The following is a 25970-nucleotide window of genomic DNA, read 5'->3' as shown; positions in this document are numbered from 1 at the left end:
CCAGTGAAGAGCAGGGGTGCCATAGGCACAATCAAAGAACACTATAATCATCAGAGGTCCGCGGTTGTTCAACATACTCCCACCAAGCATAATATTGCCGAAACAACCGTGGATGTCTTCAAGAGAGATATAGATTGTTTTCTTCAAGGGGGTGCCAGACCAACTTGGGCTGTGGTGGGTATGTGGGCCTGCGGGCCGCTCCAAGCAACAGCCTGGTGGACCAAGCTCTCACAAGTCAAGCCTAGCCTTGGGCCGGACTTTGGGAGTAGAACAACTCCCAGAACCCCATTTGGCAGGTAAATGCCATCTTACAGGTGAGTCCCGGTAACTCCCAGGTAGTCTGTTGGGTCTTGTTTGTATCTCTGCTCCAGAACTGAGAGCTCAGACCCCTGGAGGAAGTGATCCCCCTAACTTCCAAATGAGTGGAGGGGAGGTGAGTGCCAAGGAGCAAGTTTTGATTATTAATTTACATAGTTGGGGGAATTCATTAGGCAGATTATGAGATTTCAGTCTCTTTTGAACCCGGCAATGGTTTGTTTTGACTCGCAGACCTTCTGGATGACTTTCCCAATGAGGTGGCGAAATGCTACTGCTCCCTGCACCGCAGAGAGTGAGGCCAGGTTCTTGCTCTGGTCCCCACTCAGCCTAAGAACTCCACAACTGATGCGACTTGGTAGATGGAAACCATTTTGGTGTGCATCTTCAAAGAGTCACTGGGGCTCACCTACAAATAAGCGTTTAATTACATTCAATGCCAGGTTTTTGGCCTACACTCTTATTTAAATTTAATTACTGTCGTGTTTTCCTGGAGTTATATTCCAAGAGAAGCATCGGGAAGCTACCGAGGGAGGCCCTCCAGAAAAAGCTTTGATTACATTCATCACTTAATTTATAATATCTCTATTATTTATTACCAGTTATTTTTGTGCCAACAGAATGAGAGTAACCATCCGTGTGTGATCCTCTTCGCACTGATAGCCCTCGAGAAGTTTGCCCAGACGAGTGAGAACAAGACGAGTATCAGGCAGTGCCTCAGTCAGGGTGTGTGTAACCCACTTAGGACGCTAGAATCATGGATGAATCACACAGACTTTGTGCACCGCCAAGTTGGTTTCTGTGCACAATGGTGTCTTGACAACTTGTGTAAGTTGATTGATTTGTAGCAAAGTATAATCTAACTGTAGCAGTCTCCGTGGTGTAGTGGTAAGACACTCGCCTGGCGTTCCGTGAGCGCTATGTCATGGGTTCGTATCCTGGCCAGGGAGGATTTACTGGGCGCAATTCCTTAACTGTAGCCTCTGTTTAACGCAACAGTAAAATGTGTACTTAGATGAAAAAACGATTCTTCGCGGCAGGGGATCGTATTTCAGGGACCTGCCCGAAACGCTATGTGTACTAGTGGCTGTACAAGAATGTAACAACTCTTTTATATATCTCAAAAAAAAAAAAAAAAAAAAAAAAAAAAAAAAAAAAAAAAAAACTAGTTATGCCGTATGGAAATGTAAATATTGAATCCTTCTTTGAAAGTTAAACTGAATTAACATAGATCTTCTAAGGTACATTGTCAACATGTTATAATAATTACCCTTATATTCTTTTGAGTAATCCTTGCTAGAGTGCTTTTTAGATTTTTTAAATTTGTAATTCATTCATGATTATACTTTTTTACATGCTATAATTATTTTAAATGTGTCCAGTTTTTGCTATGTTTAACCTACAATGAATTTAATGTCTACAAATTATGATATGTAATTTATTCACTGTTGTTTATTACCTTGAAAAAAGTTGTCTGCAAGTTTAAAATTTTGGCTTGTATTCATATTCAATTTATTGTTTGCTTCTGCTCATCATGATGGCCTATACAGTGGTACCTTCATTTACGACTTTAATCCGTTCCAAGAGACGGGTCGTAAACCAAAAAATCTTAAACCAAAACGAATTTTCACACACGAAATAATGAATTACACACCCAAAAATATTAACGTCAAATACATGTTATACAGAATACTACCCATATGTTATACTACGATATATCTTGCCTCTATTGAGGACTCGTTGTTTGCGTTTGGAAGACAGTGAGGAGGGGGGAAAGGGAGGAGAGGTGTTAGTGTTTGAAAGGGGAGTCCCATTCCATTATAACATCAGGCAGTGATGACATTTCTGGGGCACCTACTCCTACGTTTTGCATTTTGTCTGCATACCACTAGGACCTAGTTGTGGCTCCCTGCTTGCTTGTCTAAGAATCTGTCCAAAGACACTTATTTTTCCCTACATTTTAACACTTAACAATCCTTGGCTTACAAAGGGAATACTTAAATCCATTAATAAAAAACATGGCCTTGAGAAGAAGTATAGGTTAGGAACCGTCTCCAAAGAATTCTCAAAGAATTACTCGTTATTGCTATCTAAAATAATTAGACGAGCCAAAACTAAATACTACGAAGATAAATTTACCCAAATAAAGAGCAACATTAAAAATCCTGGAGCACAATTTCACAAGTATTGGGATCAAAGAAGATTTTAAATAACAAACCAACACTCCTGTTCAATAACGATGGTCAGCTTTTAGCCTCTGGTTCTGCTATTGAATTCAATAGGTTCTTCTCTTCCATTGGGTCATCCCTTGCAAATGATATTCCATCTTCTAGTACTGATGTTAAGGACTATCTTACAGGTAACTATCCACAGTCTCTGTACCTAAAGCCTACAAATTCCACCGACGTTAATGAGATAATCCTTTCGTTAATGAGATAATCCAAGTCTTAGTGCCCTTGAGGAGATACCAACTTTAATTTACAAAAAACCTCCAGATCTTTAGCCCCTGCTATTGCATTGCTCTTCAACAAGTCACTTGAACTCCAAACTTTTCCAAATATTCTAAAAAAAGCGAGAGTAACCCATGTCCACAAATGTGGTGATCTCACAGATGTTAACAACTACAGACCTATATCAATCCTGCCTAACATGTCAAAAATATTTGAATAACTAATCTACAAGCAGCTTTACTCTTATCTAGCCAAACACAATATACTTAGCTCTTGTCAATATGGCTTCAGACCCAAAAAAAGCACTAACGATGCACTTATTAGTATGATTAACTTGATTCATGCAGCTCTTGATAAAAATGAGTTCCCTGTTGTGGACCTGCGTAAGGCTTTTGACACTGTCAACCACCAAAACCTTCTTCTTAAATTACATCATTATGGAGTCAGAGGTCACTCCCTGCAATACCTCAAATCTTACCTTACTGACAGGCTCCAGTATGTTTCTGTGAATAATTCGATTTCTCCCACCCTACCCATCAACATCGGTGTTCCTCAAGGCAGCATACTTGGCCCTCTCCTCTTTCTCGTCTACATTAATGACCTTCCAAATGCCTCCCAACACCTCAAACCAATTCTATTTGCTGACGACACAACCTTCATTTACTCCAGACTGGACCCCCTTGCTCTAAATGCCACAGTAAATACTGAGCTAAATAAAGTCCATCTTTGGCTAACTGCCAACAAACTTACCCTTAACATTGACAAAACTTTCTATATTCTGTTTGGCAATAAATCCTCTAATCAAATAAATCTCAGAATAAACAAACCCAAATTTGTAACAAAATAGATGGCAAATTCCTTGGCATTCTCATTGACCACAAGCTGAATTTCCAGGGATGATTCTTTCACCCTATGCCCCCTGTTACCTAGCAGTAAATTGGTACCTTGGTGTTAGTCAGCTGTCACGGGCTGCTTTCTGGGGGGTTGAGGCCTGGTCGAGGACTGGGCCGCGGGGACACTAAAGCCCCGAAATCATCTCGAGATAACCTCAAGATATATTGTCAACCCATGTCTGTTTTTTTAAACAACGCTGTTTATCGACCTAATTGTATTTGTGCTGCTTTTTCAGCCATGTTTTCCCCCTTTTTTACTTTTATTTTTATTTGTTCTCAACACATTTTATGCTTTAAACTCAATTAGTATTAAGTTTTAGTCTTTAATGCTTTTCCTGCCTGAAACGCTTTGCGTAATAGTGGCTTTAGGCATTGTATGTACTAGCTCTATCCATAAATCTATCAATTTTTGTAAAATCTCTTGTATGTATGTACCTTAGCTGAATAAACATTTATTATTTATTATTATTATTACTTGTCTGTAGCAAGACATCACATTGTCATTAAAAAGGTTAATGCAATGGCCTGCTACAGCTTTATCTGTGCGGGTTTTTTCAACAAAACTTTGCACTTCTTCCCATACTGCACACTTTCTTAATCAGGCAGGGGCATCCTCTACTGCCTCTACTTGACTATTTTCTTAGGATGAACCTTACTACGGACTTTCTTGGGACCCATGGCATGATATATAATAAGAACTTTACTGTTTAGAAACCACAAAAAGCAGAAAAAACAATTAAATTCTTTAAAAGAATTCAAGCACTGTCGTCACTAGATGTGAGGCACTGGTAAACTGAGCATGCCTCGCCTGCACCCAGCACCATATGCTCGCTTAACCCATATGGGTATCAACAGACATCGTATTCCAAGGCAAACGTCATGCACCAAGGAATTTTACGAGGAATTTGAAGTTGTTTACCAAAAAAAATCGTAATTTAAGGCAATCGTAAACTAAGGTACCACTATATGTCATTTAACTTGTCTCAGACCCATCATCATATGTTTTTGTTATCCACATTCTGCTTAACCTTTTCCCTGCCACAGTTCATTGTCATCACTTCAAGCAGTTTGCTTTAATAATTGATTTTATTCCTGGTGCTGAGAAAAATGTTTTAAGTAATGTTATGTTTTACCGGGTTCTCTGGAACCAGTAAATGCAGCGTCTTGAGGAGCCAGAATCGAATGTCACCTCAAACCCTAGCACCTTAAACTGGCAAGAATGACTTAAACTCTTTCATTCACTCGTCTGTTTCTGTTTCTTGTAATGAGGTCACCGAGGTAGCTTCACGAGAGTCTCAGCCCTAGGAGTCCATATTGCTTATCAGAGCCACAACCTGGCCCTCACACATTTCCACCAGTGTTTATCACCTTTTCAGCTGCCCCCTTTTCCAAGTAGAGCTTGGGACTCGAATACAGTATCAATGTAAGCTATGTTAATAAATTGAGTACCTAGCTGAATAATTACCTAAGTGTAGTTACAGGATGAGAGCTACGTTCGTGGTGTCCCGTCTTCCCAGTTCTCGTTGTCGTATAACGCTTTGACACTACTGACAGTTGTGGCCTCCAACACCTTCTCACTTAACTTGTTCCAACTGTCTACCACTGTTTGCAAAAGAAAACTTTCTAATATTTTTTCTGTGGGAGTCTCTTCAGCTCCCTGGAGCCATCGGACTGATATTACCTATATTAATCTGGGGCTTCAGTCAAAGGATTTCTGCCTACCGGGGTCCACAAGCCAGAACCTGGCCCCCCTCAGAGAGGCACAGGGAGCAATGGCTAAGGAACCCCCCCCTCCTCCTGAGTTTGGGAGTATTCAATGTCTGCCATCGACTGGGGGTTAGACACCCAGAAAAATAGGCATCCCAAAACAAACCCCACTTTGTAGGTAGAAAATTGCAACCCAAGACCGAACAGGGAGCCAGAACTCCCTGAAACGAGCAAACGTCATCACCCCACTGCACTGCTTCTCTGTGCAGGCCCCCCTCCCCACCCCGGGGGAAGAGGAAGCCCCAGACTCTCGCACTGGCTGCCCACTCTCCAGTTAGCAGACTGAAGCTTGCTGGGGCGGTTGTCAACTCTGGCCTCGGTTTCCTGCCATGCATTGTGCCCTTGTGGTGTTGTCTGCCGATTGTGGTGTTGCCTACTGATTGTGGTCACTTCCAGTGACTCGTCTCTCCGCGTGGTTCATATCTGGAAAATGTCCAGCGTCCTGGTGGATAGCCTGCCACGTTTCATTCCCCTGTCCACGGAATGGATGGTAGACGCCGACGCCTTCAGTTGGCTCTGCCGAACGTAAAAAGCCCTTAAAGTGGATCTCTTTGCGTTAGCATGGCCCCGGCATCTCTCAATAAATGTGGCGTTCTTCCCCGACTGCGGAGCCGTCGCGGTGGACGCTTTTCGACAGGACTGGTTGAGGTGGGATTACCTGTACCTCTTTCCCCCTGGTTCAGATGTTGTTTTGGATTTTGGCTTGTTTGGAGTCTTATTGCAGGAGAGTCGTCCTTGTGGCCCCATGGGGGTCGGCCCAGTCTTGGTTTGAGTCGCTGCTTGCTCGGTGTCTGAGGGGGGGGGGCATTTTTTTTTTTTTTTTTTTTTTTTTTGGGAGATATATACAAGAGTTGTTAAATTCTTGTACAGCCACTAGTACGCATAGCGTTTCGGGCAGGTCCCTGGAATACGATCCCCGCCGCAAAGAATCGTTGTTACAACCAAGTACTCATTTTACTGTCGAGTTAAACAGAGGCTACAGTTAAGGATTTGCGCCCAGTAAATCCTCCCTGGCCAGGATACGAACCCATGACAAAGCGCTTGCGGAACGCCAGGCGAGTGTCTTACCACTACACCACGGAGACTGTAAATGTGCAGGAAATATGTGCAGACAAGCGGCATGTTCTGCCTTAGATTGCAATTTTCTACCAAGTGTGGTTTGTTTTGGGACACCTATCTTTCTTGGTGCCTAATCCCAGCAATGGCAGACGTAGAAAGCTCCCAAACACAGGAAGGGGGAGGGTTTCCTTAGGCCATTTCTCCCTGTGCCTCTCTGAGGGGGCAAGGTTCTGGCTCATGGTCCACCATAAGCAGAACTCCTTCGACAGAAACCCTAGACCAATATAGGTAACATCAGTCCGATAGCTCCAGGGAGCCTCTGGGGCTTGCTCAGAAAATGGTATTTCATTACAGTATTGAACATTCAACGCAGATTTTCTATGAGGAGCCCCTACGGTTCCCTGGAGCTTATCGGGTTAATGTGTGTTATATTAGACCGGGACATTAGCTAAGGAGTTCAGACCTACCAGGGACCAGCGCCAGAACCTGGCCCCTTCAGGGAGGTTTTAGGGAGCAATGACCCTGGAAAACCCCCTTGTGGTTGGGGTTTTCCTTATCTGCCATCGACCGGGGTTAGGCACCCAGAAAGGTAGGCATAACAAAACAAACCCCACATTTTAAAAAAATTAAAACAAAAAAACAGAGAGGTAGAAACTCCCTACAATTCCAAGGAAACAAGCAAACATCACACTTTACTGCCGCGCCGATCGTCTGCGCAGCCCACCCTGCCCCGAGAGGAGGAGGGGGGAGCCCCGGACCTACCTCACCGGCTGCCTAGCATCAGTTCGTAAGCTAATGTCAACTGGGATAGGTGCTTCTCTGGCCTCGGTTTCCTAGGCGGTGTTTGCCTTGTGTGGCGTTCACTGTCGTGTGTTGTGTTGTGCGGTGGCCAGGAGTACCTCATCAGTGCAGGGGCTGCATGCGCTAAGGGGCTTCCTTCACTAAGCGCCCCGTGAGTACTGCCCCTGCATGACAAGGTTATCTTCCCTGGGGCGTTCGGGAACCATTCCTGTAGAGGTTCTTGCTGCTCGGCATTTGCCTCGCCCTTGGGGGCCAGCTGAGGCTTGGGGCCCCTTGTTTGGCCCTGGGTAGGGACTGGTATTGTGCTGGTTAGGGCGTCAAGGTGTTGCGCGACCTGCCATCTAAGCGGCGACTGGTTCCTGTTGCTTTTGGAGACGGTGTACTTTTGCGGGGTTTTTCTTTTGTTTTTATTTTCATTTGCCTGGTGGGGGTCTGCCTAATGTGGCTATTGTTCCACTGGTAGTGTTTGGTGGCCCTCTGCTAGGCCCCCGTGATTGTACACGTCGCAGGGGTTTTCAGTGTTGTCCTCTATCCCCTTGTTTTTTTTGTTTTTCTGTGGGGAGCCCCTACGGCTCCCTGGAGCTTATCGGGCTAATGTATGTTATGTTAGACCGGGACATTAGCTAAGGAGTTCAGACCTACCAGGGACCAGCGCCAGAACCTGGCCCCTTCAGAGAGGTTTCAGGGAGCAATGGCCCTGGAAAACCCCATATGGTTGGGGGTTTTCCTTATCTGCCATCGACCGGGGTTAGGCACCCAGAAAGGTAGGCGTAACAAAACAAACCCCACATGGTAAGAAACTACAACAAAAACCGAACAGAGAGGTAGAAAACTCCCTTCAATCCTAAGGAAACTAGCAAACAAGCAAACATCACACTTTACTGCCGCGCCGATCGTCCGCGCAGCCCTCCCCACCCCGGGAGGGGGAGGGGTGAGCCCCGGACCTACCGCGCCGGCTGCCAAGCTCCAGTTTGTTCGCTAATGTCAACCGGGATTGACGCTTCTCTGGCCTCAGTTTCCTAGGCGGTGTTTGCCTTGTGTGGTGTTCACTGCCGTGTGTTGTGTTGTGCGGTGGCCAGGAGTACTTCATCAGTGCCGGGGCTGCATGTGCTTAGTGGCTGACTTCCCTAAGCGCCCTGTGAGTACTGCCCTTGCGTAACAGGGTTATCTTCCCTGGGGCGTTGGGAACCATTCCCGTAGAGGTTCTTGCTGCTCGGCATTTGCCTCGCCCTTGGGGCCAGCTGGGGCTTGGGGCCCTTGTTTGGCCCTGGGTAGGGATTGGTATTGTGCTGGTTAGGGCGTCAAGGTGTTGCGCAGCCTGTCACCTAAGCGGCGGCCGGTTTCTGTTGCCTCTGGAGACGGTGTACTTTTGCGGGGTTTTTCTTTTGTTTTTCATTTTTCTTGCCTGGTGGGGGTCTGCCTAAGGTGGTTATAGTTCCACTGGTAGTGTTTGGCGGCCCTCTGCTAGGCCCCCGTGCTTGTACACGTCTCAGGGGTTTTCAGTGCTATAATCTACCCTCTTGTTATGTTTGGGTTTCTTAACCGGTTAGCAACACCTTGCCCGGGCTTCCCGTAGTTGTTACCCTACGGGCCCTGGAAACCCCTGTCTGGGCTCGGGGGACCATTGAATGTGTCTTCCGGGTTCCAACCCGTCTTGTACGGGATCGTTGGTTGCTGTTCCCTTGTCTCCGGGTGACAGTCGCCATTTTTACCTCCGTCATGCTGCCTGTTGGGTCACTGACACCTTGACCCGGAGTCTTGCGAGTGATTCTCTGCTTGTTCTCCAGTACTCTCCTGATGTTATTACTGTTCAGAGTACAGGCGGCATCCATGTTGCAAGCTAGGTTAGGTTGCTGCAACATGCTAGGTTGGTTTCCCACTCGAATGCCCCGTGGCCGCCCCGTTTGGTTAGGTGCTGCTCACCCCTTTCTCTCCATGTTCCCGGCTCCGGACCGTCTGCGGGTTTCGGGGTCGGGGCGGGGTTTAGTTGCGGCAGAGACTCGGGCGGTTTTCGGGGGCTGCCCCGTTCGGGTTGGGGACGGAGGTTTGAGCCTGTGCCTCCTGCCAAGGCTTCTGGGTCTTACCAGCGGCCCTTTCTTGTTGCCTTTCCTATGGACTCTTGCTTTTCTTTAAGGGCGGAGGGCTTGGAGGACGGCTCTGCCCCGGGGCCTCTGTGGTTGGTTCCCGGGGCTGTGTGGGTTGCCTGCTAGCAGTTCTGGGGCGGTTTTGCCCCTTCCGGGGTTTTTCTGCTGTTGGGCGACGTTTTTCGCCCATCCAGTCTGCTAGCTTCCCACATTTGCTGGCGTGTTTTTGTGTATTTAGCGTCAGTCACAGCCCCTGCTGGCGGCCATTTTCGTCTGCCGGTTTCACGGCGTGGCCACCAGGGCGGCGTTGCGGTTTGTTTACATGCGTCTGGGTGTGCGAGCGAGCATTCTCTGGTGAGTTTTCAAATTTTTTTCAGGGTTTTTGTTCTCCTGTTGTCGTTTCTTTGTTTTTCTGGTGTTTTCTTGCCGTTGCCTGTTCCTCTGGGAACGTTTGGGTGTTGATTTTGGGTCTGAGCCTATGGGTTTAGGCTCAGTGCCCCTGGCTGGTATGCTTGCTCCCACACCTTGCCCCTCGGTTTTTGGTCTGTTGGGACCGTTTTCCCAGGGCGTTCTGCTGGGGGCTGTGCTTTGCCTTTCAGTGGTGTTCTCCGCCGGCAAATGTGGTGGTTTGGGCTCCCCCTGGTTCGATTCTGGGTTCCTTTGGGTTCTGGAGGTTTCTTCCTCTTGGGCCCCCTTTTGTGGGTTCAGGGGACTTTGTTTCCTCGTGTGACCCGGTTCTGCCTTTTGGGGTTCCGGGGTCTTCCTGGCTTGCAGACTGGTCTTTTTGGGTCTTGGCACATGTTGTGGTTGTGCTGGGACTTTGTGGTTTTGCTGTCGAGGCGGGCCTTTTGATGCAGTTTTGTGCCTTCTTTGCCTGGCCGGCGTAGTGCTCTCTGCCACTAGTCGGCGACTTGTGCTTTTACAATATATGTCCTCACCTAGTTGTGCTTGTGGGGGTTGAGCTCTGGCTCCTTGGTCCTGCCTCTCAACCGTCTATCAACAGGTAATTACCTAAGTGTAGTTACAGGATGAGAGCTACGCTCGTGGTGTCCCGTCTTCCCAGCACTCTTTGTCATATAACGCTTTGAAACTACTGACGGTCTTGGCCTCCACCATTTTCTCACTTAACTTGTTCCAACCGTCTACCACTCTATTTGCGAAGGTGAATTTTCTTATATTTCTTCGGCATCTGTGTTTAGCTAGTTTAAATCTATGACCTCTTGTTCTTGAAGTGCCAGGTCTCAGGAAATCTTCCCTGTCGATTTTATCAATTCCTGTTACTATTTTGTATGTAGTGATCATATCACCTCTTTTTCTTCTGTCTTCTAGTTTTGGCATGTTTAATGCTTCCAACCTCTCCTCGTAGCTCTTGCCCTTCAGTTCTGGGAGCCACTTCGTAGCATGTCTTTGCACCTTTTCCAGTTTGTTGATGTGCTTCTTAACACTTTCGCGCTATCTGGACGCGCCGGCGGGTTCGGTTTCGTCTAACGTAAACGCATAGTGGACATAAAGTTATGTCAACTTTTAAAATATTTGTATAAAATTCAATTTTAATCCGATTTCATTGGGGTTTGTTTCAAACGACGCGCCATGAAGTTCTCTTTCTCACCACTAGGCCGCCTGGCGCGTCGGCCTACCCGGTCACGTGACGGGCCCATTGTTTTCGTGTCACGTGTCGTGAGTCGATCACGCTCCCCTCACGCGCCAAACTCGAGCATTTTTACCCGTTTCCGTGTGGATTATACCCAATTACTTCATCAAAAATGGATCAAGGTCAAGGCCCAAGCACTTCTACGCCCAAGGAAGCCTCCAAGTCATCGAGAGTGGACAAAATAATCTTCCAGGCCTTGTGGAGGATTTATCAGAAGCTGAAGGTGATGTAGAGGTATTGGAGGAAGATTTTGGAATCCACAACGATTATAGTGTACCTAGAGCTAGAGGGAATGATACGGCAACGAGTGATGAGGAGTGATCATGAAAGGTGTGAACCACTTCGATCAAATGGTTAAATATTACCATTTTACCAGGAAAACTTACAAGTGGACCAAAAAGATTACCTTTTATTTCCTGCAAATGGCATTGCATAATGCCTATGTTTTGTACAAATACAACACAACTGATCGAAAAAAGCTAACATTGCTACAGTTCCACGAAGTGGCAATCTGGGCCTTATTGCACTGGGACACAGAGGAGTGGCCTAAAACAACATCATCATCTCAACACTTGCGGCACGCTCCAGACATAAATGATGACACAGCTCCTGCCAATGCTGACACCATGCCAACTCCCGGACCATCTGGTGTGAGGCGGCCTTTGTTCACTACACCACCTCAAGATGAAGCAGACAACGAATCTGAACCCGACATGTCTGCCACACTGCCAGTTGACGAAACTGTTTTGTCAGATGAATCTGACTCTCCTGCAACTCCTGTTACACCTCCAGCGAGAGGATCTGGCCGCCCTATTGTTGATTCAGAAAATCGCATGAACTACAAACTGAAACATGAAATTTACAGACTGCCCAAACGTCTCAAGTGTCATGCATGCGCACGGTCCGGTAAAAGGAAGGACACGAACTATGGATGCAAGACCTGTGGTGTTGCACTCTGTGTTGTTCCCTGCTACACCAATTACCACCGGAAACAGGTGTATTGGGTGGTGAAGAAGTAACCACCCGCAACAGCTTCACTCCACCTACAAACCATCTGTTGAGCAACTTCAGGAATGAAGAACCTGAAGAAGGTGGAGTGAAGAACAAATGCTCAACTTACTGTTCCACAACCAGCCTTCCCTTGGTAAGTACACCTATTTGGTCCAAGTTTGTGTAGTATAATTTAGCTCATAGAACATTCTGTTGCGAAAACATTGCCACGAAAATGAATGACATACATACAATAATAATATCAGAACAGTGAAATAAGTATAAACTTTCAAAGCAACGTTTCGCGCGTGTGTCGTCCGGTCACCGTTACCGGGTAACAGTGCGCCCACTTCCCACACTCTTGCGGGTGGGCCGGGACCATTATTCTACGATTATATTCATATCACCGTGTTGGGAATTTTATTGGGAGTCCATTGATACCAAAATTAAGGCTGTAGGACAATTGTAGAGGTGATAATAATCCCAAGAGTAAAAACATTTTGTTGCTGTTGAGCGCTCACGGCGACTCATCTTCGTAGTTATTTATTTCATGCTGGTATCTCTATAGCTTTCGTGACTTTTTTTACTGATGTTCTTCTAGAGAATTTTATTGCGAACACGTTGATACCAAAATGAAATACGTAGCATGAAAACTAAGGTCAGAAAAGTAAAAAGAGTATACACATTTTTGTTTTTACGCTTAAGCCATAAAAACGCCGTGCGCACATACGGTTGGCTGAGTGACCTTCGCCGAGAGCGCGAAAGTGTTAAGATATGGGCACCACACAACAACTGCATATTCTAGCTTTGGCCTAACAAAAGTTATGAACAATTTCTTTAGTATATCGCCATCCATGTATTTAAATGCAATTCTGAAGTTAGAAAGCATCGCATAGGCTCCTTGCACAATATTCTTTATGTGGTCCTCAGGACCACATAAACCAGGTGTATAGGTTCCTGTGCCTCTTGGGCTCTGTCATGTCTACATGTGACATTGTATGGGGGTCAGCCTCGTTACTTGTGTGTGGAGTCACCACATTACTTCCTAGTGCTTTCCCGTTCCCATTCTGACACTAAAAAAAAAAAAAAAAAAAAAAAAAAAAAATTAATTCTATCTGTGGCTCTTTTGGGTACTCAGTTTCCACCTGTGTCCCCTTGTGTGTGTGCCCCTTGTGTTACATAGCCTGTCCTTATCAACCCTGTCGATTCCCTTGGGTATCTTGAATGTGGTGATCAGGTCTCCCCTCACTTCATCTTCCAGCGAAGTGTGGTTTCATTCCCGTAGTCTCTCCTCATGACTTCGGTAGTGTACTTTTTCTTTCGGAAGGGGTTCTGTTCCCTTCTCTGTTGACTGGGCGCTGGGGGAGCAGCTTGCTCTGTTGCCTCTCGCTTGGTCCCGCTGTTGGTGGGCGCTTTGGGTTGTCTTCCAGCCTCTGCTGGCGTCGGAGGACGGCTTCTCCCCCTTGGGGGGGGGGTTCAGAGCTGGCGGGGTGGGCTTCTTCCCCTGCGCTTCGTCATTTCCTCTTCGTGGGTGCGTGGGGCGTGGTCGATCCGCCCCATCCTTCTGGGCTTCCCGTCTGCTCTTTGCAGTCGTGAGCTTTTCCCGTCTGCAGTTCTTCTGAACTTCTTCAGCCTGCGCCCTGGATCCTCTGCCCTCCTCGGAGGACTGTTGTCTCCTGTTCGGATTTTGTTAGGGCCGGGTGCATGGATGGTGGCCCTGGACCTCCAGGTCACTTCTTGGCACGTTCCTCTCCAGTTTTTCTGGGGCTAGCACGGTTGGTGGTGGGGCTTCAGGTTTTTATTGTCTTCCCTATTTTGTAATGGGCACTTCGTATACTCTTTGCATCTTTACCGGATCTTAGTGCCCTGTCTGAGTCTGAGATTCGGTGTCTGGCCTACCTCGACGACTGGCTGGTGTGGGCTCCCAGTCAGTCCGCTTGTCTGCTCGCCAGGGGATGGTTCTTTCCAGATCGCCGGGTTTGGTTTCCTGGTGATCTGGAGATTTTTCCATCTGTTTCCGTCCCGGTTTCGGACCTGGGCCTTGTTTAAGGCTCTTGGGGCCCCTCATTGTCTTCCCTCCAGAAGTGTTACTGCGGCTGTGGTCCCGCCTTTGGCTGTTCCGGAGGGGGTCCCGGGTTGCTCAGCGGTTGCTTGGGCGGTTGTGCGGGAGTCTGCACTTCGGCGTGCTTGTCTGCCCGCGGAGTCGGGTTTGGCTACGGCGTCGGTTGGTTCCTGCGGAGACTCCCCTTCCGCCTCTTGCATTCCTTGGGTTCCTCTGGGGATCTTGTGTTGGTGCTGCGTCACCAGCTTCCTCTTTGGGGTTTTCGGGGTTCCGTGCCTTGGCACCTCCCCGAGCCTTCGCTCGATGTGTTCACGGACGGGTCGTCTCTCGGCTGGGGCTTTGTGACCAGTGCTCACCAGGTCGGCCGAGGTTGATGGAGTCTCTGTCCGTCGGGCTCACAGCACGGTTCGGGTGTTCATGGCTGACTGGTTTGCTCTTCGGAGGGTTTGGGTCACTAGGTACTCTACCATTCAGCTCTGTTTGGACTGTTCTCTGGTGGTTCTTGCCGGAACCACAGGGGTTTGGCTAACCGTGTGGTTCGTGTCCGGGGTGTGTCCTGCGTCCTGGCGGACAGCTGTCTCGGTTCATTCCTCTTCGTGGGTTGGCCAGTCGTCGCCGATTCGTTTTGTTGGCTCTGTCGGGCATATGGACTCCTGGCCATGGATGTCTTCGGGTCGGCGTGGTCTAGGCGTCGCCCATTTTGTGGCGCCCTTCCCACCTGCGAGGACTTCACGGTGGAGGCTTTCGGCAGGACTGGTCGAGGTGGGGGGTACCTGTTCCTCTTCTCCCGGTCCAGCTGTTGCTTCGGGTTCTGGCTCGGTTGCAGCCCATTCCCACGAGAATAGTCCTTATGGTTCCTTAGTGGCCGGCCCGGTCTTCTTTTCAGACGCTGCTTGCTAGGTGTCCGTACCCGGGGCGTTTTTCCTGAGGCTTCGCTTCTTTCAGCAGGCCGAATCGGTCCTGTCCGTGACTGGTTCGGCCTTCTCCTTGGCTCTTTGCGTCTGGTATTTTGACGCGGGTATCACCATCTCTATGGTGTTCAGGTGGCTTTGTTGACGGTGTCCCACCTGCGAGCTTCGTCTTGGAGACAGTAAGACGTTTCTTACGTTTTCTCGTGTTTTGTTTCCCCTCCGGCCTGCTCATGCGTCGCCTGAGCCATCCTGGTCCTTGTTCAGGGTGCCTTCTTATCTTTCCCTCAGTTTGTGGTAGCCCCTTCGGTTCAGTTTCCTGCTCTTTGGTACTGGTGGTAACTTTCTAGGTGTGCAGCCTTTCTCTGTCCTGGCGCCGGTCGTGACGGCTGCTTTCCGGAGGGGTTCTTGGGGTATTGGTGCTTGATTGGTTTGGCCGGGGGGTGTGTCCTGTGTTGTCCGGTTGTGCTTTTTGCTGTTGCCGGCGTACCGTGTCTGGGGATGCGCTGTGGTTGATCCGGTTCCTTCGTTCCCTGTTTTCAGGGCTCGGGTCTCCCAGGTCGTTCGCAGTGTTTTCCTTCTTCCAGCCTGCGGTCTGTCTTTGCGCCCGTGCTGTTCAGACGTTTGCAGCTTTTGCTGCTGTGTTGGTGACGTCTCGGGCTCATTTCGGGCGCAGGGTTTTGTGGGTAGCACGGGTTTTTGGCCGCCCATCCATATGTGCGTCTGTTCTTGGGCGTTCTTGTTGCCTTGGGTCGCGGGTTTGCGACCAGTTGTCTTGGCTTTGCGTTGCAGAGTTTGTGGCGGCCGCCTCCCGGGTTAGCCCTTTCTTTTCCTTCTCTTTGGGTATGAAGCTCCAGGGAGCCGTAGGGGCTCCCCACAGAAAACCAGCGTTGAATGTAATGAAACGCCATTTTCTGGGTGAGCCCCGGAGACTCCCTGGAAACCTTCCCTCCCACCGGTCGGCGGTTTTTTCGCGTTGGTTGAAGCTTAGCTTCCGAACTGGAGCTTGGCAGCCGGCGCGGTAGGTCCGGGGCTCCCCCCTCCCCCTCCCGGGGTGGGGAGGGCTGCGCGGACGATCGGCGCGGCAGTAAAGTGTGATGTTTGCTTGTTTGCTAGTTTCCTTGGGATTGTAGGGAGTTTTCTACCTCTCTGTTCGGTTTTTGTTGTAGTTTCTTACCATGTGGGGTTTGTTTTGTTACGCCTACCTTTCTGGGTGCCTAACCCCGGTCGATGGCAGATAAGGAAAACCCCCAACCATATGGGGTTTTCCAGGGCCATTGCTCCCTGAAACCTCTCTGAAGGGGCCAGGTTCTGGCACTGGTCCCTGGTAGGTCTGAACTCCTTAGCTAATGTCTCGGTCTAACATAACATACATTAGCCCGATAAGCTCCAGGGAGCCTCCGGGGCTCACCCAGAAAATGCCGTTTCATTACATTCAACGCTGGTTTTTTTTAACCGGTTAGCAACACCTTGCCCGGGCTTCCCGTAGCAGTCAGCCTACGGGCCCTGGAAACCCCTGTCTGGGCTCGGTGGACCATTGAATGTGTCTTTCGGGTTCCAACCCATCTTGTACAGGATCGTTGGTTGCTGTGCCCTTGTCTCCGGGTGACAGTCGCCACTTTTACCTCCGTCATGCTGCCTGTTGGGTCACTGACACCTTGAAAATTTTCAAGGAAAATTGCCCGAAATGAGCCCTAGACGTACCTGTTGAGTTTCCACTTAACTCCGGGGTCTTCCTGGCTTGCAGACTGATTTTTATGGGTCTTGGCACGTGTTGTGGTCGTGCTGGGACTTTGGGGTTTTGTTGTCGAGGTGGGCTCCCTGGAAGAAGAGTCCATGGGAATTCGTGCAGCCTTTCTGTTTTCTGTCGGTTTTCTGTGGGGAGCCCCTACAGCTCGCTGGAGTTTCATACCCAAATAGAAGGAAAAGAAAGGGCTGACCCGGGAGGCGGCCACCACAAACTCCGCAACGCGAAGCCGAGACAATAGGCTGCAACCTGCGACCCAAAGCAACAAGAACACACAGGAGCAGATGCACATAAAGAATGGGCGGCCAAGAACCTGTGCGACCCTCAAATCCCTGCGCCCGAAATGAGCCCTAGATGTACCTGTTGAGTTTCCACTTAATTCCGGGGTCTTCCTGGCTTGCAGACTGATCTTTTTGAGTCTTGGCACGTGTTGTGGTCGTGCTGGGACTTTAAGGTTTTGTTGTCGAGGTGGGCCTTTTGATGCAGTTTTGTGCCTTCTTCGCCTGGCCGGTGTGGTGCTCACTGCCCACTGGTCGGCGGCTTGTAATTTTCTTTTCACGTGTATGTGTGTGTGTACACATGTAGATGTACACGTGTACACTGTGTGTGTGTATGCACATGTGTACAGTATGTGCATTGTGACGGGTTGTGGTATCGCAGCTATACTGAACCAAGATGGTATGGCTCTCCTGCACATAATAAAACAAAAATGCTGCTATTGGCCTTGCAGTGTGTAAGTTGCAGGTGGAAACAAATAAAATTCATCAAATAAATAATTTCTGTTTTCTAAATTTCTAAATATATTGAGCCATGTGTCTTGGTGCCCTACAAGCTTGGTGAGGATGAAGGGGTCTCTCTTTCCTCTAGTGTTCCCTCTTCTCCTCGGATATGACTAGTGCCTCGCCTTCTAAATTCATCCACTTCTATTTCAGCCGAGTTTCATGCCATGTTGATAATTATTTTCAAAAGTGTATAGAATGTTAAATGAAGTAAAGGAAAATGGATAAAGATTAACAAAATTGTTTCTTTTGCAGTTATATGCGAAGGCCGTCCATACTCCTATGAAAATGTTGATACAACTCACCTAAATGCTATGTTAAATAACAATGACGTTAGTGAATACCTCAAAATCTCTCCTGATGGATTGCAGGTAAGTTTGACATTTCTGGTGGAAGTGCCCCAGTGGCTCCCTGAATCTTGATGAGATTGCTCCATAGTGAAAGGTTGCAGCAGTTGTGAAAGTTCTGTTTGGCCTTCTGGGGACCAGAACCTGAACCTGGCCACCCCCCTCACAGAGGTGCAGGGACAATCTGTCACCCTACTGGAAAAAGCCTCCAAAAAGTCAGCACAGCTTTACAGGCAACTGAAGGATTCACAGAAAATGAAGCCTTGTAACAGTCAAACAATTCTGCAAACAATTCACGCAGAACAAGGGATTTACTCAAGATTGCTCGTAACTCATTGTTACTGACTGCCATTACCAGGTGTCCCAGCTTCAGCCCTCAGTCGACTCCCTATCTCTGTTATGATGATGACGCATGACTCGTAGCTCCTCTGGTCCTTCAGACTGCGGGCAAATTCCACTACTTCAAGCCAAGTGCTGGTCATCCGTGAACTGTGTTTCACTTTTTAGTATAGGCTTCACTTGCATGTTTTGGTTCTGGCTTGTCGTTTGGGCTTGGCTCTTGTTGCATTTTGGACTGCATGCACTGAAGGTTTTTTCCCAGTGTGCTCACTATTATGTTGCTGCACAATTAGTGTTATCTTCTATGGTGACCTTATCTTCTATGGTGTTTGGGAGTTTGTCCCCGAGTGGCCTAGCCACCGGGGTGGAGAGCCTCGTCTTGGGCTATTGAAGGATCTTTGATTCCTCTGTTCGTGCCTTTGTTTGGAGGGTGGTGTTTGGTGTTTGAAAGCATTTTTTGGTTTGTGTTCGGGCACGCTTGCTTTCATGTGCTTATTTGCACGCTGCAGTCACCACTCACTGCCTGGTTGTTTTGACTGCAGTTGGTGACTGTTGTTCTGGTGAGCAGCCTGCGTCACCGGAACATGTAATGCGTCACATTACATTGTTTGCTTAGTTAGCTTCTGTCAGGCCCCTGGGAATCTTCTGTAAGGTCTCTGATGTGGTCCATATGGATCGGCTCTTTGAGCTTGCCCTTGCTGAGTGTAAGTTTAATGGGTGTTCATCATCTTTGCTACCTAAGAATGATAATTCTTTCTAGCCACACCATGCTGACTGTTTGGTTAGTGACACCTGCGATCCTTAGTCCTGTGAGGTGTGCTTTCACCTGGTCTGAATTAACATGCCTCCAACTGAGAGCTAGAATCTTATCAGCAGCTGCCATTCTGTGTGCTCTGCTTGCTCGTGTTAGGCATTTGCCGCAATAGTGATTGGCTGGATGCCTCAGAGTTAGCCCCTATGGTGTTTAGGGATTCCGAATTGGTTGTGTTGATGACCTCCACCTGGACTAATCCCATGTTTCCTCTTCCTTCCCCTACAGGTGTAGTTCAGCTTGCTTCTGGTCCCCACCTTCCTCCCCCAGATTCCAGCTAAGAAGTGTCTGAGGGTTTTGGGGTTGGGGCAGGGTTTAGCTCAGGGTGTAGCTAGGCCTTCTCTGGTAATGGTCCACATCGATGGTAGAGGCAATTGAGCCTTCTGGTCCCGCTGGTGTTTTGGAGCGTTCGCCTTCACAAATGCACGCCTACCCCAAGCCGCCTCATTGGGAGGACACCTTTCACTCTCAGGTGTTGTGTGAGGACTTTGGCTCTGCTCCGGATGCTTTGAGGGAGGCTTCAAGATGTGAAGGGAGCCCAAGGAGTGCCCTTGGGTGTCTTTCAGCCCTTCATTTTTCAGCCCAAGGGGCAGCGATTAGGTCTGTTGCTTCAGTTGCACACCACAGTGTAGCATTCTTTAAGGAGGATTCAGCTTCCTCTAGGCTTAGTGCTCTGACTTCACTCTGACTGCTTCCTGATGGTTCATTGCCTTAACAGAGCGGGAGGGGGGGGTTGACTTCGGTCCATATCCATGTAGAGCTGGATGTTTCTTGTAGCTTGGCTTTGACTTTTCGGGGTTTTGTTCTTAGTGTGGTTCTCGTTCAGTGTGTGTCCAACATTCTTGCAGATGGGTTTCTCACGTCCATCTCATTTCCACAGGGTGAACCATTGATGCATTCTGAAGTTGGCTCTGCGAGACATTCGATTACTCCGAGGTGGACCTCTGTGTATCTGTGGAACCAGCATCTACTCTCCTATGTAGCTCCGTTACCTGATCGCAGAATATGCATGGTGGATGCCTTTTGACTGGACTCAAGGTGGAGGTGTATTACCTCTTTCCCCTAGTATTCACCTAGTTGTGTTTGCAGGGGTTGAACTTTGCTCTTTCGGCCCGCCTCTCAACTGTCAATCAACTGTTTACTAACTACTATTTTTTTTTCCACATCATACCTGATCCAGGATCCATACCTGATCAGGATACCTGATCAACCAGGCTGTGACTCACACGTCAGGCTGCGAGCAGCCGCGTCCAACAGCCTGGTTGATCAGTCCAGCAACCAGGAGGCCTGGTCGACGACTAGGCCGCGTGGACGCTAAGCCCCGGAAGCACCTCAAGGTAACCACACCCCCCCCCCCCAGGAAGTGGCCCGTGACAGCTGGCTAACTCCCAGGTACCTATTTACTGCTAGGTAACAGGGGCATTCAGGGTGAAAGAAACTTTGCCCCTTTTTTTCTGCTTCGTGCGGGAATCGAACCCGTGCCACAAAATTAAGAGTCGTGCGCGCTATCCACTAGGCTACGAGGCCCCCTGTTCAGTTGGTGTTGTGGGTGCTGTCCAGTCTGGAGTTGTACTCAGGGAGGGTGATCCCTCTTGCTTCTTTGTGGAGGGCCTATGCATCTGGGGTTTTGATGCGTATTTATTGCCATTTGTGTGGTGAGAAGTTGGCTAGTTGGTGTCCCGCCTACATCTTTCCTTGTTGTGGCAGTATGAGATTCCCTGCCATTCGTTTTGCCACTCTGTCTCTTTGTTGTCTTTCTTTGGTCTCGGTCAGGTCTGTCTTATCCTTTTTGTCTTTGTTGTTTCTCAATCAGCATGAGATCCTGATTGAGAAACAGGCTTGTGTTTGGCCTACAGGGGACCGGAGACAGAACCTGGCTTCTCACAGAGGCACAGAGAATGGGTGACAAATCCGCCATCCTCCTCTCTCTCCAGGTTCATTGGTTCGTCTTGGGTTGTTCACTCAACCTGTCCTCTTGAATTCTGTAGTACATTGCATTTTGACATATAAATCCCCTAAGGCCAAATACTGGTGTATTAAAAATTATGGCCACTTCAAAATTGACACAATGTCCCGTTTTCTATTTGTGGGTTCTCGAATAGGCTAGGTTCGGACAATTTAGTACATCAGTTTAGTGACTGTGAATGCTCGAGAGAATGGGCTGGTTCATTAGTTGGGGAGCCAACTGAGGGCTGGGGCTGTGGTGCCTGGTGGCAGTAATTGGCACTAACAAGTTCTGAACTAGCTTGAATGATCCCTTGTTTAGTGTGAATTGTTTGTGAAGTTGTTAGGCTGTTCGAGGCTTAAATTTTTGTGAATACAATAGTCTGTAAAGCTGTTCATCCTTTCTGGTGCCTTTTGTCAGTGGGGTGGCGGACTATCACCCGCTTCCTGTTCCTCTGTGGGGGAGATGGGGGCAGGTTCTGGTTCTGGTCCTCTGTAGACCAAACACAGTTCCCATGACTGATGCAACCTTTTAGTATGGAAGCTCAGTGTGAAGTTTAGTATGATTTAGTGTGAAGCCCCAATGGCTTCCCTTCAGGGAGTCACTGGGGCTTCTCGAGGAAGAGGTGTTTCATTACATTTAACACTGGGTTTTTCCTTATAGTGCTTTATTACAAGTTTGGTATCATTTTCTGTAATTAAATTCTTTAACATTTCAGTGCCAAAATATTGACGGGAAAATATTGAATTAATTTTTTTTGTATTTTTTTCAGGCACGCTGTGATGCATCATCATTTGAAAGTGTTCGGTGTACGTTCCAAGTTGATACAGGAGTGTGGTACTATGAAGCCACTATTATAACTGCTGGTGTGATGCAGATAGGCTGGGCTACGAAAGACAGCAAGTTTCTCAATCATGTATGTGTCTTGCAGTATTTCTGTAAATATGTTTTTATATTTTTGGGGGTGGAGAGGGACCAGTGTGGCTCCTCAAAGCTGTCTTACTAAGATGGTTTCCCAACTGTTAGATCACATCAGCCATGGAGTTGTTTGGTCTACCAGAGACCAGAACCTGGCAACTCAGAGGTGCAGAGAGCAGGTGACACTACCACTGCGTCGGGTAAGCATCCAGAAAGTCGGCAAATCAATGCAGGCCACTGCTGTGTTCAAAAGAACAGGAGCCTCGAAACTGCCAAACAAATTCCAAAAAGAATGTAAATAATTGATCTAATTTCTCGATGCTAGAGTGAGCACGTTAGCACTAATTTGTGCCAATAAGGGGGGGGGGGGTGTCGGGGCTCCAGGTCTCTCCAGCTGACAACCTGGGAACTCCCCAGGTTGTCTACCAGCTGCATGAGTCCTGCTCCTTCTTGGCTAAGTGTGTATCATCCTTGGACTTTGTCCTGCGGAGGCCATTTGCTTGGTGTTTTTGTATACTGTATTTGGTTAACTTCATGAGTGTGAATTTTTTCCAGTTTGTGTTGTGTGGACGGGGCTTGTCAAGTACTTGGAGCTGCATATACTCTTGGCTACCTTCCCTGTGCTCCCTAGTGCTCTCCCTGTACTGTCAGTTCTCTTCTTCTGTGTGCTCGGGGGATCGGTCTTTAATGGCGAGACCACCAGGGTGGGGCTTTACCTCGGGTGTGTGTCGGGGGTCTTTGAGACCCATTGTCTAAACCTTTGGACCTTTGGTTGAGGCGAACATTTTGGCTGGTTGGGGCACATTGTTTTTTATTATTATTATTATTATTATTATTATTATTATTATTATTATTATTATTATTATTATTATTTTCTACCACAGACGTGGCCACACAGTTACAATGCTAACCAGCATATATACATTTTCTTCTGTCCTCCATGGACAGGGTTAGAGATGTGTTAAACATATAGTTCAAGGGTTTATTGAACAATCAACCACAAAAGGTGATTCGGTGCTTTTAAAATGCTAAGCTAACCTACATACGTAAATACATAGATACACAGATTTACGTATGCCCTACATAAAGTGTTCGATGTGTCTTTTACATAGTGTCATTAACACTTTCGCGCTCTCCGCAAAGGTCACTCAGCCAACCGAATGTGCGCGCTGCGTTTTTATCGCTTAAGCGTAAAAACAAAAATATGTATACTCTTTTTACTCTTCTGACCTTAGTTCTCATGCTACGTATTTCATTTTGGTACCAACGTGTTCGCAATAAAATTCTCTAGAAGAACATCAGTAAAATAAGTCACGAAACATATAGGGATACCAGCACCAAATAAATAACTACGTAGATGACTCGCCGTGAGCGCCCATCAGCAACAAAATGTTTTTACTCTTGGGATTGTAATCACCTCCACACTTGTTCTACAGCGTTAATTTTGGTATCAATGGACTCGCAATGAAATTCCCAACACGGTGATATGAATATAAGCATAGAATAATGATGCAGCTCGCCCGCAAGAGTGTGGGAAGTGGTGAAATTGTTACCCGGTATCGGTGACGGAACGACGCACGGCGCTTTGAAAGTTTATACTTATTTCACTCTCATGATATTAATTTTCTATGTACGTCATTCATTTTTATGTCAATGTGTTCGCAATAGAATGTTCTATGTGCCCATAGGTAAAAAATATCAACAAAGCGTAAGTTAGAATAGCGACAAATATAAAACAACGCAGGAACATATCAGTGAGCGTCAAACACACACGAAATATTTTTACTTTTGTTATGTTTGTCAAGTTTATACTTGTTGCACACAGTTATTTTTGGTTGTATATTGATTGGAATAAAATTCCCTAAACAGACATATGCATATAATACATGATATGGGGGAAGAATTACCAGTATAAACGGGTAAAGTCACCCACCTGCAACCCGTTTGGGACAAAATACCATTTGATCGAAGTTATCCACACCTTTCATGAACTTATTGTACCATGCAGCCTAGTGGTGAGAAAGAGAGCCTCATAGCGCGCAGTTTGAAACAAACCCAAAGTAAATCGGATAAAAATTGAATTTTATACAAATATTTTAAAAGTAGACATAACTTTATGTCCACTATGCGTTTACGTTAGACGAAACCGAACGCGCCGGCGCGTCCAGATAGCGCGAAAGTGTTAATGTGCATTTACAAAGGTGAAATGTAATTCTGATCAGCTTCCATACATACTTTATACACATACATATACATACACACACACATGCATTCACATACATTTGTCTCTTTTACTCTGACAGGGTGAGATAGCTGATAGAGAAACTAGTGTGGAATTAAGCACTTAATCACTGAAGGTGATTAAGGTACTTTTACAAGCTCAGGTTATATAGTTACATCACATACATACATTGTATAATTGATACATTACATGGTTAATCTTGGGTACAAGTCCAATATATCATCAAGTGTTCCAGTACTCATATAGTAATTACACAGTTCAGCATACCTTAGCCCAGGAGGGCAAAAGTCAGTCAATATGGGACATTCTACAATATAATGTTCAAGAGAGTGCATGTTTTCTCTTTCACAAAGTTGACACATTGTGTACTCGACATTTGGGTTTTGAGAAAGCTGCCAGATATGTCTATATCCCAGATGTTCACATATGACATTCACATATGGGACTAATAGAACAAGAACCCGGCAATGTGATGTTACAGTGGCCAGAATACGCCTTGGATATAGACGTATCTGGCAGCACATTGGGGTGTTTGCATGCATGTTTTACATGGCACACTGAGGTTACCTTCAGTCACATTAACTAGGCTGTGTTGGTCTACCTATATAATTCCCTATGAGCATCCCCAGTGCCTGGGTGTCCTGTTTGGCCATTCCTTCAGGCCCTGGTAATCCCTTTGGTTTTGGTGTAGTTTATGGATTTCCCTTTAGATCTGCTCTTGCCTAGTGTGAGTTTTAGGGGTGTTTGTCATCCATGTCAAGGAAATGACCATCATTCTTTATGCCTCTGCCATGTTGTTTGTTGTTCGTCTTGTTTTTTAGGGACCTGGCATTGAGGGGTGTTGACATTTCCACCATGGTTATCATCCTTTCTCTTCAGGTGTGGTGCACCTGGCTGCCATTCCTCTCCTCCTGCATCCAGCTCCGAAATGCCAGAGGGTCTCAAAGTTGGAGCAGGGTTTTGCTCGGGATGTGGCTCGGCCTTCTCCAGGGGTGGCTCCTTCCACTTTGGGTGTGAAAACAGTCGAGCTGCCGTGTCCTGCTGTGGTTTCAGGGGTTTTCTTTCTTCTGTCTTACCTCTTCTTCCAAAACCTCTCCTCCTGAAGAATTTTTTTTCTGTCTTGTGCAGTGGATGTAGATTTTGGGATTCTGGCCAAGTCGAATTTTTCAGGGTTTCATTCCTTAGTACCTTTTCCCTGCCCTCGCTCGACATTTTCACAGACTCCTCGGCTATTGTTGGGGTTTTGTGACCAGCTCTCACCAGTCTGGCCAGGGTTGTTGGCCGCCTCTTTCACCGGGCACATATTATGGTTCGGGAGTTTGTGGCCATTTGACAGGCGCTGTGGAGGGTTTGAATTCCTCCTGGCTCTGTGATCTGGCTCCATTTGGACTGTTCCCCCATGGTTCATTGTCTCAACCAGGTGGAGGGAGAGTCTCTTCTGTCCTTGTCTCTTTGGTGCTGGTCTCTTCGAGTAGCTCTTCTGCTGAGTTCTCGGGGTTTGGTTCTCCATTTTCTTTCAGGAAATGACTTTCAGGAAATGGCATGAAGAGCCAAAACCCTGAGCTGCTGAGCAGATGATAGCTGCTTTTGAGGGTTGAAAGAAGTGTAAAATATAAACGTCCACATCTCGTCACAGAAAGGAGCAAACAAAATCAAAGACTTCTGGAATATCACTTGACCTAATGTATTGAGATTGCAATAAAGCAAACACTGCAACAGCCAAAAAGAATTATAGGATGGATAAGGAGGATCTTCAAAACAATAGATGCCATACCAATGATGGTACTCTTCAAAGCACTGGTGCTATTTCATATAGAATATTGTTTGGTCCTCATGTCCCCTTGCAAGGCAGGCCAAATTAC

The 25970-nt window shown here is 47.2% G+C and overlaps 1 protein-coding gene across 2 annotated transcripts in view; it reads left to right on the top strand.

Annotated features, from left to right (window-relative positions):
* LOC123764817 (RING finger and SPRY domain-containing protein 1) overlaps nucleotides 1-25970 on the top strand; it is a 100365-nt gene that overhangs the window by 37582 nt on the left and 36813 nt on the right. For both annotated transcript variants that reach the window (XM_045752999.2, XM_069302673.1), the window contains 3 exons: nucleotides 936-1143; nucleotides 17762-17877; nucleotides 21721-21864. In XM_045752999.2, coding sequence (XP_045608955.1) covers nucleotides 936-1143; nucleotides 17762-17877; nucleotides 21721-21864 — 468 coding nt within the window. The remainder of the gene's footprint in view (nucleotides 1-935; nucleotides 1144-17761; nucleotides 17878-21720; nucleotides 21865-25970) is intronic.

This window comes from Procambarus clarkii, chromosome 48, assembly GCF_040958095.1.
Source record: "Procambarus clarkii isolate CNS0578487 chromosome 48, FALCON_Pclarkii_2.0, whole genome shotgun sequence".
In the NCBI taxonomy this organism is placed as follows: Eukaryota; Metazoa; Arthropoda; class Malacostraca; order Decapoda; family Cambaridae; genus Procambarus; species Procambarus clarkii.
The sequence above is the reverse complement of the archived record's forward strand: the minus strand, read 5'-3'. Positions and strand labels throughout refer to the sequence as shown.